Source organism: Anolis sagrei, chromosome 3 (genome assembly GCF_037176765.1).
Source record: "Anolis sagrei isolate rAnoSag1 chromosome 3, rAnoSag1.mat, whole genome shotgun sequence".
In the NCBI taxonomy this organism is placed as follows: domain Eukaryota; kingdom Metazoa; phylum Chordata; class Lepidosauria; order Squamata; family Dactyloidae; genus Anolis; species Anolis sagrei.
In genome coordinates, this window is record NC_090023.1 from 172,574,406 (window position 1) to 172,587,483 (window position 13,078).

Genomic DNA, 13,078 nt, shown 5'->3' on the forward strand with positions numbered 1-13,078 from the left:
CTGGGCATGCATACTCAGCAGCAGAGGCCAATGGTATTACCTAAACAAGTTGAACTCAGAACAACACAGTGACTTCGGTGTTGCTGCTGCTGAAATTTGTTGAAAGCGGGGAAAGTCTGGACCAAGCTCAAGGGAAGCCAAATAAAATTTGACACAAAAGTAGACAATTTCTTATGTGTATTTTACAAATCCCGCTGTCAGGTGGGTGAAGAGAGAAATTGATTTGTCTAAAGCAAATAATTCTAGGAATATAGGAAGCCTTATGTCAAATTAGGCCATTGTTTTATCAGGATCAGTTATGTCGAATCTGATAGCAGCTAGGGTTGATTTTTTTTGTCATGTCAGGGGCGACTTGAGAAACTGCAAGTCGCTTCTGGTGTGAGAGAATTGGCCGTCTGCAAGGACATTGGCCAGGGGATGCCCAGATGTTTTTTATGTTTTACCATTCTTATGGGAGCCTTCTCTCTTGTCCCTGCATGAGGAGCTGGAGCTGATAGAGAGAGCTCATCCGCACTCTCCCCAGATTAAAACCTGCGACCTGTCGGTCTTCAGTCCCGCCAGCACAGGGGTTTAACCCACTGCGCCACCGGGGGCTCCTAGCTTAGAGGCAGCCTGGCTGTTGCATAGAGGTAGCCTGGCTGTTACTACCTGGCTGTTGGGAGGTGTTAATTGGCACTTGGTTGTTTGCTGTCTGGAATTGCTCTGTTTCTAAGAGAAAGGAGGAAACTATGTTTCCGAATGAAAGGAGGAAACAGAAAGGAAGAAGCCAGGTAAATAAACAAAATCTGTATTGTCAAAGGCACCTAAAAACAGTCAGGCCATCAAATGCTAATCAAATTGGCCAACTGAAACATTCATAGAATCACAGAATCAAAGAGTTGGAAGAGACCTCATGGGCCATCCAGTCCAACCCCCTGCCAAGTTCAGGAATATTGCATTCAAATCACCCCTGACAGATGGCCATCCAGCCTCTGCTTAAAAGCTTCCAAAGAAGGAGCCTCCACCACACTCTGGGGCAGAGAGTTCCACTGCTGAACGGCCCTCACAGTCAGGAAGTTCTTCCTCATGTTCAGATGGAATCTCCTGTCTTGTAGTTTGAAGCCATTGTTCCACGTCCTAGTCTCCAGGGAAGCAGAAAACAAGCTTGCTCCCTCCTCCCTATGGCTTCCTCTCACATATTTATACATGGCTATCATAACTCCTCTCAGCCTTCTCTTCTTCAGGCTAAACATGCCCAGCTCCTTAAGCCGCTCCTCATAGGGCTTGTTCTCCAGACCCTTGATCATTTTAGTTGCCCTCCTCTGGACACATTCACACCTAGCTCCAACAGACAAGAGTTCTTTCTCCCACCCTGGCCCTTCACAGATATATGAAGTTTTCCAGTTTCCAACAAACCTCCCAATCTCTGAGGATGCTTGCCACAGATGCAGGCGAAACGTCAGGAGAGAATGCTTCTAGAACATGGCCATACAACCCGAAAAACCTACAACAACCCAACAAAATCTGGTTACCAGGATTTTTTTTTTAAAAAAAACACCAGGATCAAGACAGTAAATAAAGAACACCACTCAGAAATGGGGAAAAACGTCTGAGGCGAAACATCAGGAGAGAATGCTACTGGAACATATTGGCCATACAGCCCCCAAAAAAACTCACAGCAATGTTTTTGTGTCTATATCTAATTACAGGGATATTTTAAAATTAAAAATATATTTTTTTTGCTGAAACACTGCACAAAATTTAATGACAAGCCAGTATGGGTTGTTGTAAGTTTTTTCGGGCTATATGGCCATGGTCTAGAGGCATTCTCTCCTGACATGGTAAGATGCACCTCACTACCTATGAGGATGCTTGCCATAGATGCAGGCAAAACGTCAGGAGAGAATGCCACTAGATCATGGCCATATAGCCCGAAAAAACCTACAATAACCCAGTGATTCCGGTAATGAAAGCCTTCGACAATACATCACCCAGTATGGTTTGTAGCCCCTTCACACACCTCTCTAGTGATATCATTGGCTCTCTAGGACTCTTACTTCGAGATCCCATATGCAAAGCACATACCCTTCTGATAAGTTGGAGCCTTACATCCATTTTCCTCGTGAGAAAAATCAGCAGTCTATTAAGTTTTGATCTACTTCTTCACTTCAAAGCCAAAGCAGCTGTAAGCATTAGCCACAGCAAAGACATTCGAAAGTTAGTATTGTAGGACAGTGCTTTTATTGTACTAAGTCAATGGCTATGAAATCAAATACAAGCTTGAGTGTTCACCACCACTCCTCATTGGCCTACATAGGAACGGGGTATATTTTAGTGTTAGATGAAGCCAAAGAGTCTGCATTTAATTGCAATCCTAAATTGGAACATGGGAGGAGGCTGCTGACATTAACATCCGACTCGATCATGGGACAGGAATTTTGTGAGCTTCTAAACATTGCTGAAGCCCAACTCTCAGCATTTTTCACTGTTTACTCAGCATAATGAAGGTTGCCATTCAACATTTGAAGGGCTCTACCATTCTTAGCCCTGCTTCATCTGATATTGCTGTAGCTTCAAGTTACAACAAGAACTGTCCAGAGAGTGCTGCTGAAATGAATGTATTTATTTATTTGTCATGTCAGGGAAACCAGTCAATTATATTACATTTCTAACACAACAAAGCAAACAAACAGACAAAATACAAAATTTGTGAGTTTGGTAGTGGATTAAATGTCCTTTGACCAGTATCTGGCCACTTGGAGTGCTTCGGGTGTTGCTGCAAGGAGGTCCTCCATTGTGCATGTGGCAGGGCTCAGGTTGCATTGCAGCAGGTGGCCAGTGGTTTGCTCCTCTCCACACTCGCATGTCGAGGATTCCACCTTGTAGCCGCATTACTGAAGATTGGCTCTGCATCTCGTGGTGCCAGAGCGCAGTCTGTTCAGCGCCTTCCAAGTCGCCCAGTCCTCTGTGTGCCCAGGGGGAGTCTCTCATTTGGTATCAGCCATTGGTTTGAGCCTGCCACTTTTGGACTCTCGCTTGCTGAGGTGTTCCAGCGAGTGTCTGTGTAGATCTTAGAAAACTATTTCTAGATTTAAGTCATTGATGTGCTGGCTGATACCCAAACAGGGGATGAGCTGGAGATGTCTCTGCCTTGGTCCTTTCACTATTGGCAGCTACTTCCTGGCGGATGTCAGGTGGTGCAATACCAGCTAAGCAGTGCAATTTCTCCAGTGGTGTAGGGCGCAGACACCCTGTGATAATGCGGCATGTCTCATTCAGAGCCACATCCACTGTTTTAGTGTGGTGAAATGTGTTCCACACTGGGCATGCGTACTCAGCAGCAGAGTAGCATAGCACAAGGGCAGATGTCTTCACTGTGTCTAGTTGTGATCCCCAGGTTGTGCCAGTCAGCTTTCGTATGATATTGTTTCTAGCTCCCACTTTTTGCTTGATGTTCAGGCAGTGCTTCTAGTAGGTAAGAGCACAGTCCAGAGTGACTCCCTGGTATTTGGGTGTGCTGCAAAGGTCCAGTGGGATTCCTTCCCAGGTGATCCTCAGAGCTTGGGATGCTTCTCTGTTCTTGAGATGAAAGGCACATGTCTGTGTTTTAGATGGGTTGCGGATCAGCTGGTTTTCCCTGTAATAGGCAGCAAGAGCATCTAGAGCTTTGGAAAGCTTCTGTTCTACCATATCAAAGCTCCCTGCTTGAGTGGTTATGCCACGATCATCAGCATAGATGAAACTCTCTGTCCCTTCTGGCAGTGGCTGGTCATTTGTGTAGATGTTGAACATGGATGGAACAAGGACGCTCCCCTGAGGCAGGTCGTTCTTCTGTTTCCGCCATCTGCTTCTCTGGCCCTGGAACTCAACAAAAAAGCTCCTGTTTTGTAGCAGGTTTGTAGCGACCAGCATGCTGAAATGAAGAAAGCAACATACACTAAAGGATCAGAAATACAAAATCCACTTGCTGATAACATGAGTGGCATTTCTCAGAATGGAAGAGGGCGTTTGAACATACTTGGTATGAATGTATTGTCGAAGGCTTTCATGGCCAGAATCACTGGGTTGTTGTAGGCTTTTCGGGCTGTATGGCCATATTCTAGAAGCATTCTCTCCTGACGTTTTGCCTGCTTGTGTGGCAATTTCCGCTACCTTGGCAGCCACCTCTCCACAAAAGTCAACATTGATACTGAAATACAACGCCACATGAGCTCTGCGAGTGCAGCATTTTCCCGAAGGAAGCACAGAGTGTTTTAGGATTGGGACATCCATAGGGATACCAAGGTGCTTGTTTGTAAAGCTATTGTCCTCCCAACCCTGCTATACACCTGCGAGACGTGGACTATCTACTAACGTCACATGCCACTCCTAGAACATGGCTATTTGAAGAACTGGGAACTACATTGGTGAAATAACACCATAGGGATGTGCCTTTTCTTTTTCATCCAGGAATTATTTTTGTCTAAGCCCTAGCATATATGGTTGGACTATATGACTTTTACGTGTCCTGTTTTAAAGAAAGTTGCATGTGATTGTTTTTAACCCTATGCCTTGCAGAAAAACTCAAATGGAGAAAATTCCTACGTGCTTTGTGATGTATGTAAGGAAATGATACGGGTAGCAGAGAAGATGGTGGAGAACAACGCCACAGAAGTACGTAATGATAAATATTAGGCTTGTTTGATAAAAAAAATCGGATGTAGGGGGCGCTGGTGGTTCAATTCTAAAGTCAATTCCAATTTACACACACAAAAAAAATGTTCAAAACTTTTCAAAACTTCCGAGACTTCCGAATCCTTCCTTAATGGTTTGAAAGTGTTATTTCCTGTTTCATTGGGTGGTTTTTACTTTGAAAGTGGTTGTTTTACTCCAGAAAGGGGGGGGGGAGCAAAGGGAGGAAAGTCAGCCACTCAGTTTTAAAACACTTCCCAGACTCGAGACCAGAAGCGAAGGGAGAGGAAAGGCAGGAAATCCACCCAGTCTGGTTTAAAATGCTTCCCAGGCTTGAGACCAGAAGTGAGGGGAGAGGAAGGGCAGGAAATCCATCTAGTCTGGTTTAAAACGCTTCCCAAGCTCAAGACCACAAGTGAAGAGAGAGGAAGGGCAGGAAATCCATCTAGTCTGGTTTAAAACGCTTCCCAGGCTTGAGACCAGAGGTGAGGGCAGAGGAAGGGCAGGAAATCCATCTAGTCTGGTTTAAAACGCTTCCCAGGCTCGAGACCAGAAGTGAGGGGAGAGGAAGGGCAGGAAATCCATCTAGTCTGGTTTAAAACGCTTCCCAAGCTCAAGACCACAAGTGAAGAGAGAGGAAGGGCAGGAAATCCATCTAGTCTGGTTTAAAACGCTTCCCAGGCTTGAGACCAGAGGTGAGGGCAGAGGAAGGGCAGGAAATCCATCTAGTCTGGTTTAAAACGCTTCCCAGGCTCGAGACCAGAAGTGAGGGGAGAGGAAGGGCAGGAAATCCATCTAGTCTGGTTTAAAACGCTTCCCAGGCTCGAGACCAGAAGTGAGGGGAGAGGAAGGGCAGGAAATCCATCTAGCCTGGTTTAAAACGCTTCCCATGCTTGAGATCAGAAGTGAGAGGAAGGGCAGGAAATCCATGTAGTCTGGTTTAAAACACTTCCCAGGCTTGAGACCAGAAGTGAGGAAATGCTGAATCATTTCCAACTCACTTAGTGCTTCGTAACAGAAATGGTGGAAAAAGCTTTGGAAGGGCAAAGGGACTTCTGATTTCCTTAAAAACTTTAAAATCACTTCAAAAAGCAAATTTTCCGAATTTATTTCGAATTTCGAAGATTCCGACCGAACCTAACCATGCCTAATAAATATATCCTCTGTGATATGTTGAGGAATGATATTCTGGAAAATTTTATTCTGAAAAATTTCTCGCCTAGGAAGGGGGAATGTACGTCCATCTAGATGTTGCAGAACTGCAACTTCTATCCTTCTTCTTTGGTTATATTGGTTAGGGCTGATGGGAGCTGCAGTCCAACAATAACTGGAGATCTACATTTTCCTGAAACTAAATTTATTTTTGAGATTTTCACAGCATTTGCACCCAGCTTCCTCATTTTGATATGCTGAATCATTGTATACCTTTTGTTTGTATGGAAGTTTCCATTTTTAGTCTGTGCTTATATGGAAACATCAAGTAGATGTGATATTTGAAGTTTTTATAAAGAGAATAATTAAAGAGAATGATGTCTGGCTTTTAATTTTCTTGCCGGAAGAGAGGGGAGTCGTATAGTTTTAGTTCAAACAAACAACAAATTAAACCTCTTCTACTCAATGCTTACCCAAAAGTAAGGATTCTCAATCTTTTGCCTTTTTTGGGTTATTAAGTGTGCGAGTAACTCTTCTGCTGATTGTGAAGCAAAGGAGTGCTTGATGCTCCTTTCACCCATTTTTCATTCTTTTCTGCTTTTTCATTTCAGATGGCAATCGTGCATCAAATGGAAAATGTCTGCTATGTGTTTCCCCACGATATGTTCGCTGAGTGCAAGGATTTTGTTCACTCCTATGGACAGGCTGTTGTTGTTATGCTTTTGGATGCAACTAAACCAGAATCTGTGTGCATCATGCTCAGATGTTGCCACAAAGGCAATTCCTTAAGCACTGGTAGTGCTGTAACTGGTAGGTTATAGCACCGATTGGTGATGTTGTCTACTGCAGTCTGGGAAAAATTAATTTCATGGGTCTGCTCCTGTTTCTTTATTTGAGGATTTTTAACTCATTTGTCACCCACCCCCCAAAAGGAGGTTCTCAGAGTGGCTTACAAAGGAGAATCATACAATGGTTTCAATCTTCAGGTGGGGACTAAAAATGGGGACTCCTTGGTGCTGGCTCCCAAGTTGTGAAACATTCCTCTCAACTATGTTTGCTAGTTTTCTACCTTGTCAACTTTTAGCAACTAGATGCAAACAAACTTATTTTACTTATTTCTTTGTTGCATTTATATATTACCATATAATCTGGCGTATAAGACTACTTTTTAACCCAAAAAAATCTTCTCAAAAGTCAGGGGTCATCTTATACGTGGGAGTTGTCTTATACGAGAGAGTAGTCTTATACACAGGCGTTGTCTTATACGCTGGAGTGGTCTTGTACATGGGAGTTGTCTTATAGAGTGTGTGCTGAAACTTCCAATCCGATTGGAGAAACTGTGGTTGCTGCATATTGTGGGGGGAGCTCAAAAATGGCAGTGGCCATGTCCCTGCCGTATGCAGTGACTGTATGAAAGAGGCCCTGCTCACTATCCCACCTGCGTCGCAAGCGCGATTGGTGGGGACGAGGGACAGCGCCTTCTCGGTGGTAGCCCCTTGACTCTAGAACTCTCTCCCCAAGGACATCAGACAAGCCCCAACGTTGGCAGTCTTTAGGAAAAGCTTGAAGACGTGGTTGTTCCAGTGTGCCTTCCCAGAATAGGAAACTCCAAGCATCATGTCCCAATGCACTTTACCAGAGATTTAAGATTGTCTGCACACCGCACCTATTGCCAAACTCATCCATTTCACCTGGTCATGTCCAGCATTTTTAAAAATTTTAATCATTACATTTGGCCCGGCCATAGTTTTTAATTGCGTCGTGGTGTTATTGTTTAATGTTTATTGCTATCGTTTAATGTTTATTCCTTTGTTTTACGAGTTTATTTATTATTGTATTTGTTATGTTGTTGTTTTGCTGATGTATTTGGTCTTAGCCTCTTGTAAGCCGCACCGAGTCCTTCGGTAGATGTTAGCGGGGTATAAATAAAGGTTTATTATATTATAATTATTATTATTAAGCATTAAGGGCAACGCTGTACAAGTACGGTGGAAGAAAATCCATTTATCAGGATTCGTGGACTTAATGCAGTCCCGATGGTGAGGTGAAGGGGCGCATCACCAGGAAGGTGTAAGTGATGGGCGGAGCAAGCTGCAGATGTCCAGGTCGCCCGGGGTATGGAAAAAAAGAGATAAAGTGGCTCTGGGCCCAGACAAACACACCTCTTTTTCCTGTCTGGCCTGCCCTTGTATCCTATTACCGTACCTCCTTCTCTGCCTCTCAGATCTCGCTCCTGAAGACTGCAGTGAAATGGTGCAGGTGCGCATATGCGAGATCTGAGAGGCAGAGAAGGAGGTACAGTAATAGGAAAATTACCATATTGAAATCAAATCTGATGCTTTAAAAACTTTTATTTGGGGTGTGTTGGAAGAGGGGTAGTCTTATATGGCGAGTATATCCCAAACTCTATATTTTAACTGGAAAAGTTGGGGGTCGTCTTATATGGCCAGGCGTCTTATATGCCGGAATATACGGTACTTTATTATTCCTGGTAAGGTCAAGGCACTGTGCATGGCTTTTCTCTCACATATTCTATCTTCTCAAGCAACCTGACTGAAAGTTGGACTGAAAGACTGGTCCGAGATCATCCAATGAGCGCAAAGGTTCATTGGGGTCTTGAATCTAGATTTCTTTTTAAAAAAATCTTTATTAAAGTTTCCATGTCACATAGTAGTTAAAATAGAGATAGGGGATGAAAAAGGAGGAAAGAAAGTGGGGAAGGGGGTAGGGGGGGTAAGGAAGGAGGAGGGGTAAATATAGTGGGAGAAAGGGGCGGTTAGAAAGGAAATAAAGCAGCGAAGTAAAGTTTTAAAAAGAAAATACAAGATTTAACTCTTTCTTCCAAATTGACTTCCAGGATTCTTCGAGGCTGGTCTCTTCCTTTTCCTTTTTTCTTTCTTCTCTCTTCGTCTCATTAGAGTGTTTCACAAAGGAAACCAAGTTTTGACTAGTATGTAATTTGTGTTATTTATACCTGTATTTATCCAGGCCTATCGGTCTGTTCCTTGTCTCTTTACTATTATTATTTTAGGAATTCATTAAATGTTGTCCAGTCTGTCCCTGTCTCTGCTATTCCTTTGCTCCTTTGTAGTAGGTAACTCAATCTATCCATGTTTCTAACATCCATTATTTTCCTTTTCCATTCCTCAATTTTTGGTATTTCATTTTTCCTCCATAATTTATCATAGCAGATCCTTGCTGCTGTTGTGGAAAGGAATATCAATTTGTCTATATTTTTTTTCAAATTTCACATTTGTGATTCCCAGTAAAAATAATTCCAGTTTCAGGGGTATGTGAATTTTCAAAATTTTTTGTAGTATGGCATGGATTTCCTTCCAATAACTTCTCGCTTTTTTACACTGCCACCACATGTGGTAAAGTGTTCCTTCCGCAGCGCCACATTTCCAACATTTTGGGTTCAAATTTTTATAGCATTTACTTAATTTGTGTGGCGTCATATACCATCTAAAAAATATTTTTGACCAGTTCTCTTGCATATCATATGCCCTTAGATACTTAATTTTTTTCTTCCAGATTGTTTCCCATTCATCTAGTCCTATCGATCTGCCCACATTTTTAGCCCATTTTACCATACATTCTTTTACTCCTTCTTCCATGCTCCATCTCAGCAATTCTCTATATATTTTGAATATTTTTTTCTTCCCTGTGTCCCAAATTCTATCCCATATATTTCCTTTTGTCTCAAATCCTATTTTTTATCGCTTCCAAAATATTCTTGAATCTGTATATTGTAGCCAGGTCATGTTTGTATATGTTTTTTTAAATTTCTGATAGGGGTCTCAGACTTATTTCTTTTTCTTCTTCTTTTATTAATTCTTTATAATTTGGCCATTTAATCCATCCTAATTCCTTTCTTTGACAGGATTCCAAGGGTGATACCCATATTGGGGTTTTGTTGTAGATCCTTTTCTTGTATTTATTCCATGTTTTTATAATCGCTGCTCTAATGAAATGGTTTCCGAATTTTTTTTCTAATTTTGTTTTATCGTACCAAATGTACGAATCAAGATTTCTGAAGTGCTGGGCCATTAGTGTAATTAGTACATTACACCAGCTCTCTCTTTATTCTTCTGGGCTTCAAGTTGTATTTTGCTTCACTTCTACTGTAATTTTACTCCTGTTTAATTTATTGTTTTTTTGTTGTGACCTGCCTTTGAAATTTTGACACTATAAAATGAATGCAAGACCTTGAAATAAGAGAAGAAAAACAAAGAGTTGGTTCCAGTCTGCAAACTCTCTAATAGTCTGTTCTCTCTCTCTTTCTCTCTTCAGAGACAGCAGCTCTGGAGCAAGTACGAAAAGACAATGAGGGTAAAATGTGCCATATGTGTACATTTGTCATTCAATACTTTGATGATGAGCTGGAGAAGAACTCAACACAGGCGCAAATTAGTGCCATGCTTACTAAGAGCTGCCACTTACTGCCAGAAGCTTTGGTCTATATAGTAAGTATGATGAATAGTCGTTATGGAGGAGATGCCTAGAGTTTTCTGCGGAATCAATGCCATGTCTACATGAGCCAAATAAAGCATGCTCACCGTGTAACTACTAGGCATGTGTAGTCCATGGTTCTAAAGCACTTACAAAACTAAAACTCTGGTGGTGAAAATTAGGGGGCGCTGGTGCTTTGTTTCTTCAGTATTGCTAATGTTCTGGTGGTGAAAATTTCAGAACTCTAACAAAACGTTCAAAATTTCATTATCATTTCATTATTATTCATTAGTAACTGCCATTTACTGGAACGTACTTAGTCCTAATCTTTTTTTATACAGGTTTTAAACCACTTCATTGGATGTGTTGCAATAGCAGATTCCCAGATTAGTTTAGTGTTTACACCTTATTTTATTTTTTTGATTATTTAATATTTAATGTTTATTTTACTTAAGTGATATTTGTCTTGACTGTTCTAATGTAGCACAAATCCTATGTAAAATCATACTACGTATTTTTGACATTAATATTGAAATCTGAAATATATTCAGAAAGTCTTTACTTTGCTCTACTACTCTTTTTCACTGAATTCCAAGGAAGCCCCTCGGGTGCTGGACGAGTGCCTGGCCGCTGTGGCTGGCTGGATGAGGAGGAACAAGCTGAAGATTAATCCTGACAAGACAGAGGTCCTCCTGGTATATTGTAAACCAGATCGTGGTATAGGGTGGCAACCTGTGCTGGACGGGGTTACACTCCCCCTGAAGTCACAGGTCCGCAGCTTGGGTGTCCTTCTGGACTCATCACTTATGCTTGAAGCTCAGGCGTCGGCATTGGCCGGGAGGGCCTTTGCACAACTGAGACTTGTGAGCCAACTGCGACCGTACCTCATGAAGGCGGATCTGGCCAGGGTGGTCCATGCCTTAGTCACCTCCAGATTGGACTATGTAACGCATTCTACGTGGGGCTTCCCTTGAAGATGGCCTGGAAATTTCAGTTGGTTGAACGGGCGGCGGCCAGGCTGTTAACTGGTGCTCCTTACAGAGAGAGGTCAACCCTCCTGTTCAAGGAGCTCCATTGGCTGCCGTTCAATTTCCGGGCTCAATTCAAGGTGCAGGTGTTTACCTCCAAAGCCCTAAACGGTTTGGGACCCACCTACCTGCGTGACCGCATTTCCGTATACGAACCCACACGATCCCTTCGTTCATCTGGTGAGGCCCTGCTCACGATCCCACAAGCATCGCAAGCGCGATTGGTGGGATGAGGGACAGGGCCTTCTCAGTGGTGGCCCCACGACTCTGGAACTCCCTCCCCAAGGACATCAGGCACTCCCCAACACTGGCAGTCTTCAGAAGGAGCTTGAAAACATGGATGTTCCAGTGTGCCTTCCCAGATTAAGGAATCCCAAGCAATTGTCCCTAATGCACTTTATGAGAGAGAGAATTGTCTGCACACCCTTCCATTCCCAAAATATCCATTCTACCTCACCTGGACATGCCCAGCATTTTTAGAATTTTAACTCTTACATTTGGCCCTGCCACAGGTTTTTAACAGTGTCGTGCTTTTGTTATTGTTTTATTGTTTGCTTATTTATTGTTGCATTGTATTGTTGTCTGTTGTGTTTTTGTTAATGATGTACTTTGGGCTCGGCCTCTTGTAAGCCGCACTGAGTCCTGCGGGAGATGGTAGCGGGGTACAAATAAAGGTTTATTATTATTATTATTATTTATAATGAAATTTTGAAACTTTTGTTAGAGTTCTGAAGTTTTCACCACCAGGACTTTAGCAACACTGTAGAAGCAAAGTATCAGTGCCTCCTAGTTTTCACCACCAGAACTTTAGTTTTCTAAGTAATTTAGAACCATGGATTGCACATGCCTCGTAACTACTGTGTGAAGGCCAACTATGGTGTTTGGCTTATTAGCAGCAGCATTGCTTCTAGCCTTTAATCCAGAATAAGGAATAAGGAGTTCATGGTTTTGGTGTTTATTGAAGTATGAAAAGCCCAGTACTTTAACATAAACAGAAAATACTTTGAAGATGAGGTACATGTCAAGATGAAACTGTTGATTTATACTCAGGCATTTTGAACAATATAAGACCAGGGGAGTCCTTGAAGTGGTGGGTTCTTATATTTCTCTGGCTTGGTACTTTCTAGATGTGTTTGACTACAAGTTCTAATTCCCTCCAACACAACCATACTGTCTGGTGAAAGTAGGAGTTTAGTTAAACATTTCTGAGAGCACTAAGTATGGGGTGATTTCCTTAGACCCTGTGAATTCAAATTAAATTGAACGGTTCTGGCCCAATTTACCAAATGGGTCTCCCCTTATGAACCTGTTTTATTGTTTTAATGGTTGTTTTATTGCTCGTGGATGTATTTTGTAATTTGATTTATGTCTAATTGTAGTGTATAATTGTAATTGTTTGTACTGGCATTTAATTTTTTTGCCATTACTTATGTGTAAACCGCTTTGAGTCCCTCTCAGGGTGAGAAAAGAAGTATGCAAATACTGCAAATAAATAAATAAACATTCCAGGAATTTAGGATCATCTAGGGAGGCCCTGCTCTTGATCCCACCTGCCTCACAGGCTGTAGTGGCTCAGTCTGAGTCTGAAACTGAACTGTTTGGGACTTTGGGGTCTGCTGTGCCTTCTGAGCCTGACTTTCTGCAGGATGACGAGGAGGCTGATGGGTTACGGATTCCTGTACATGTTCCAGACAGGGCTGATAGTGTGGCTTCTGAAGAAGAAACAGCAAGCCTGTTCCCCGGAGAAAGTAATGTGCCTCTAGATATACATACAGGGCAATACAGGGAGCATACCA

The 13,078-nt window shown here is 42.4% G+C and overlaps 1 protein-coding gene across 1 annotated transcript in view; it reads left to right on the forward strand.

Annotated features, from left to right (window-relative positions):
* The window catches only part of LOC132771175 (prosaposin-like), a 110,910-nt gene that overhangs the window by 89,211 nt on the left and 8,621 nt on the right, over positions 1 to 13,078 (forward strand). Inside the window, exons 9-11 of the mRNA XM_067466202.1 lie at positions 4,537 to 4,632; positions 6,414 to 6,612; positions 10,096 to 10,268. Of these exons, the coding sequence (XP_067322303.1) occupies positions 4,537 to 4,632; positions 6,414 to 6,612; positions 10,096 to 10,268 (468 nt within the window). The remainder of the gene's footprint in view (positions 1 to 4,536; positions 4,633 to 6,413; positions 6,613 to 10,095; positions 10,269 to 13,078) is intronic.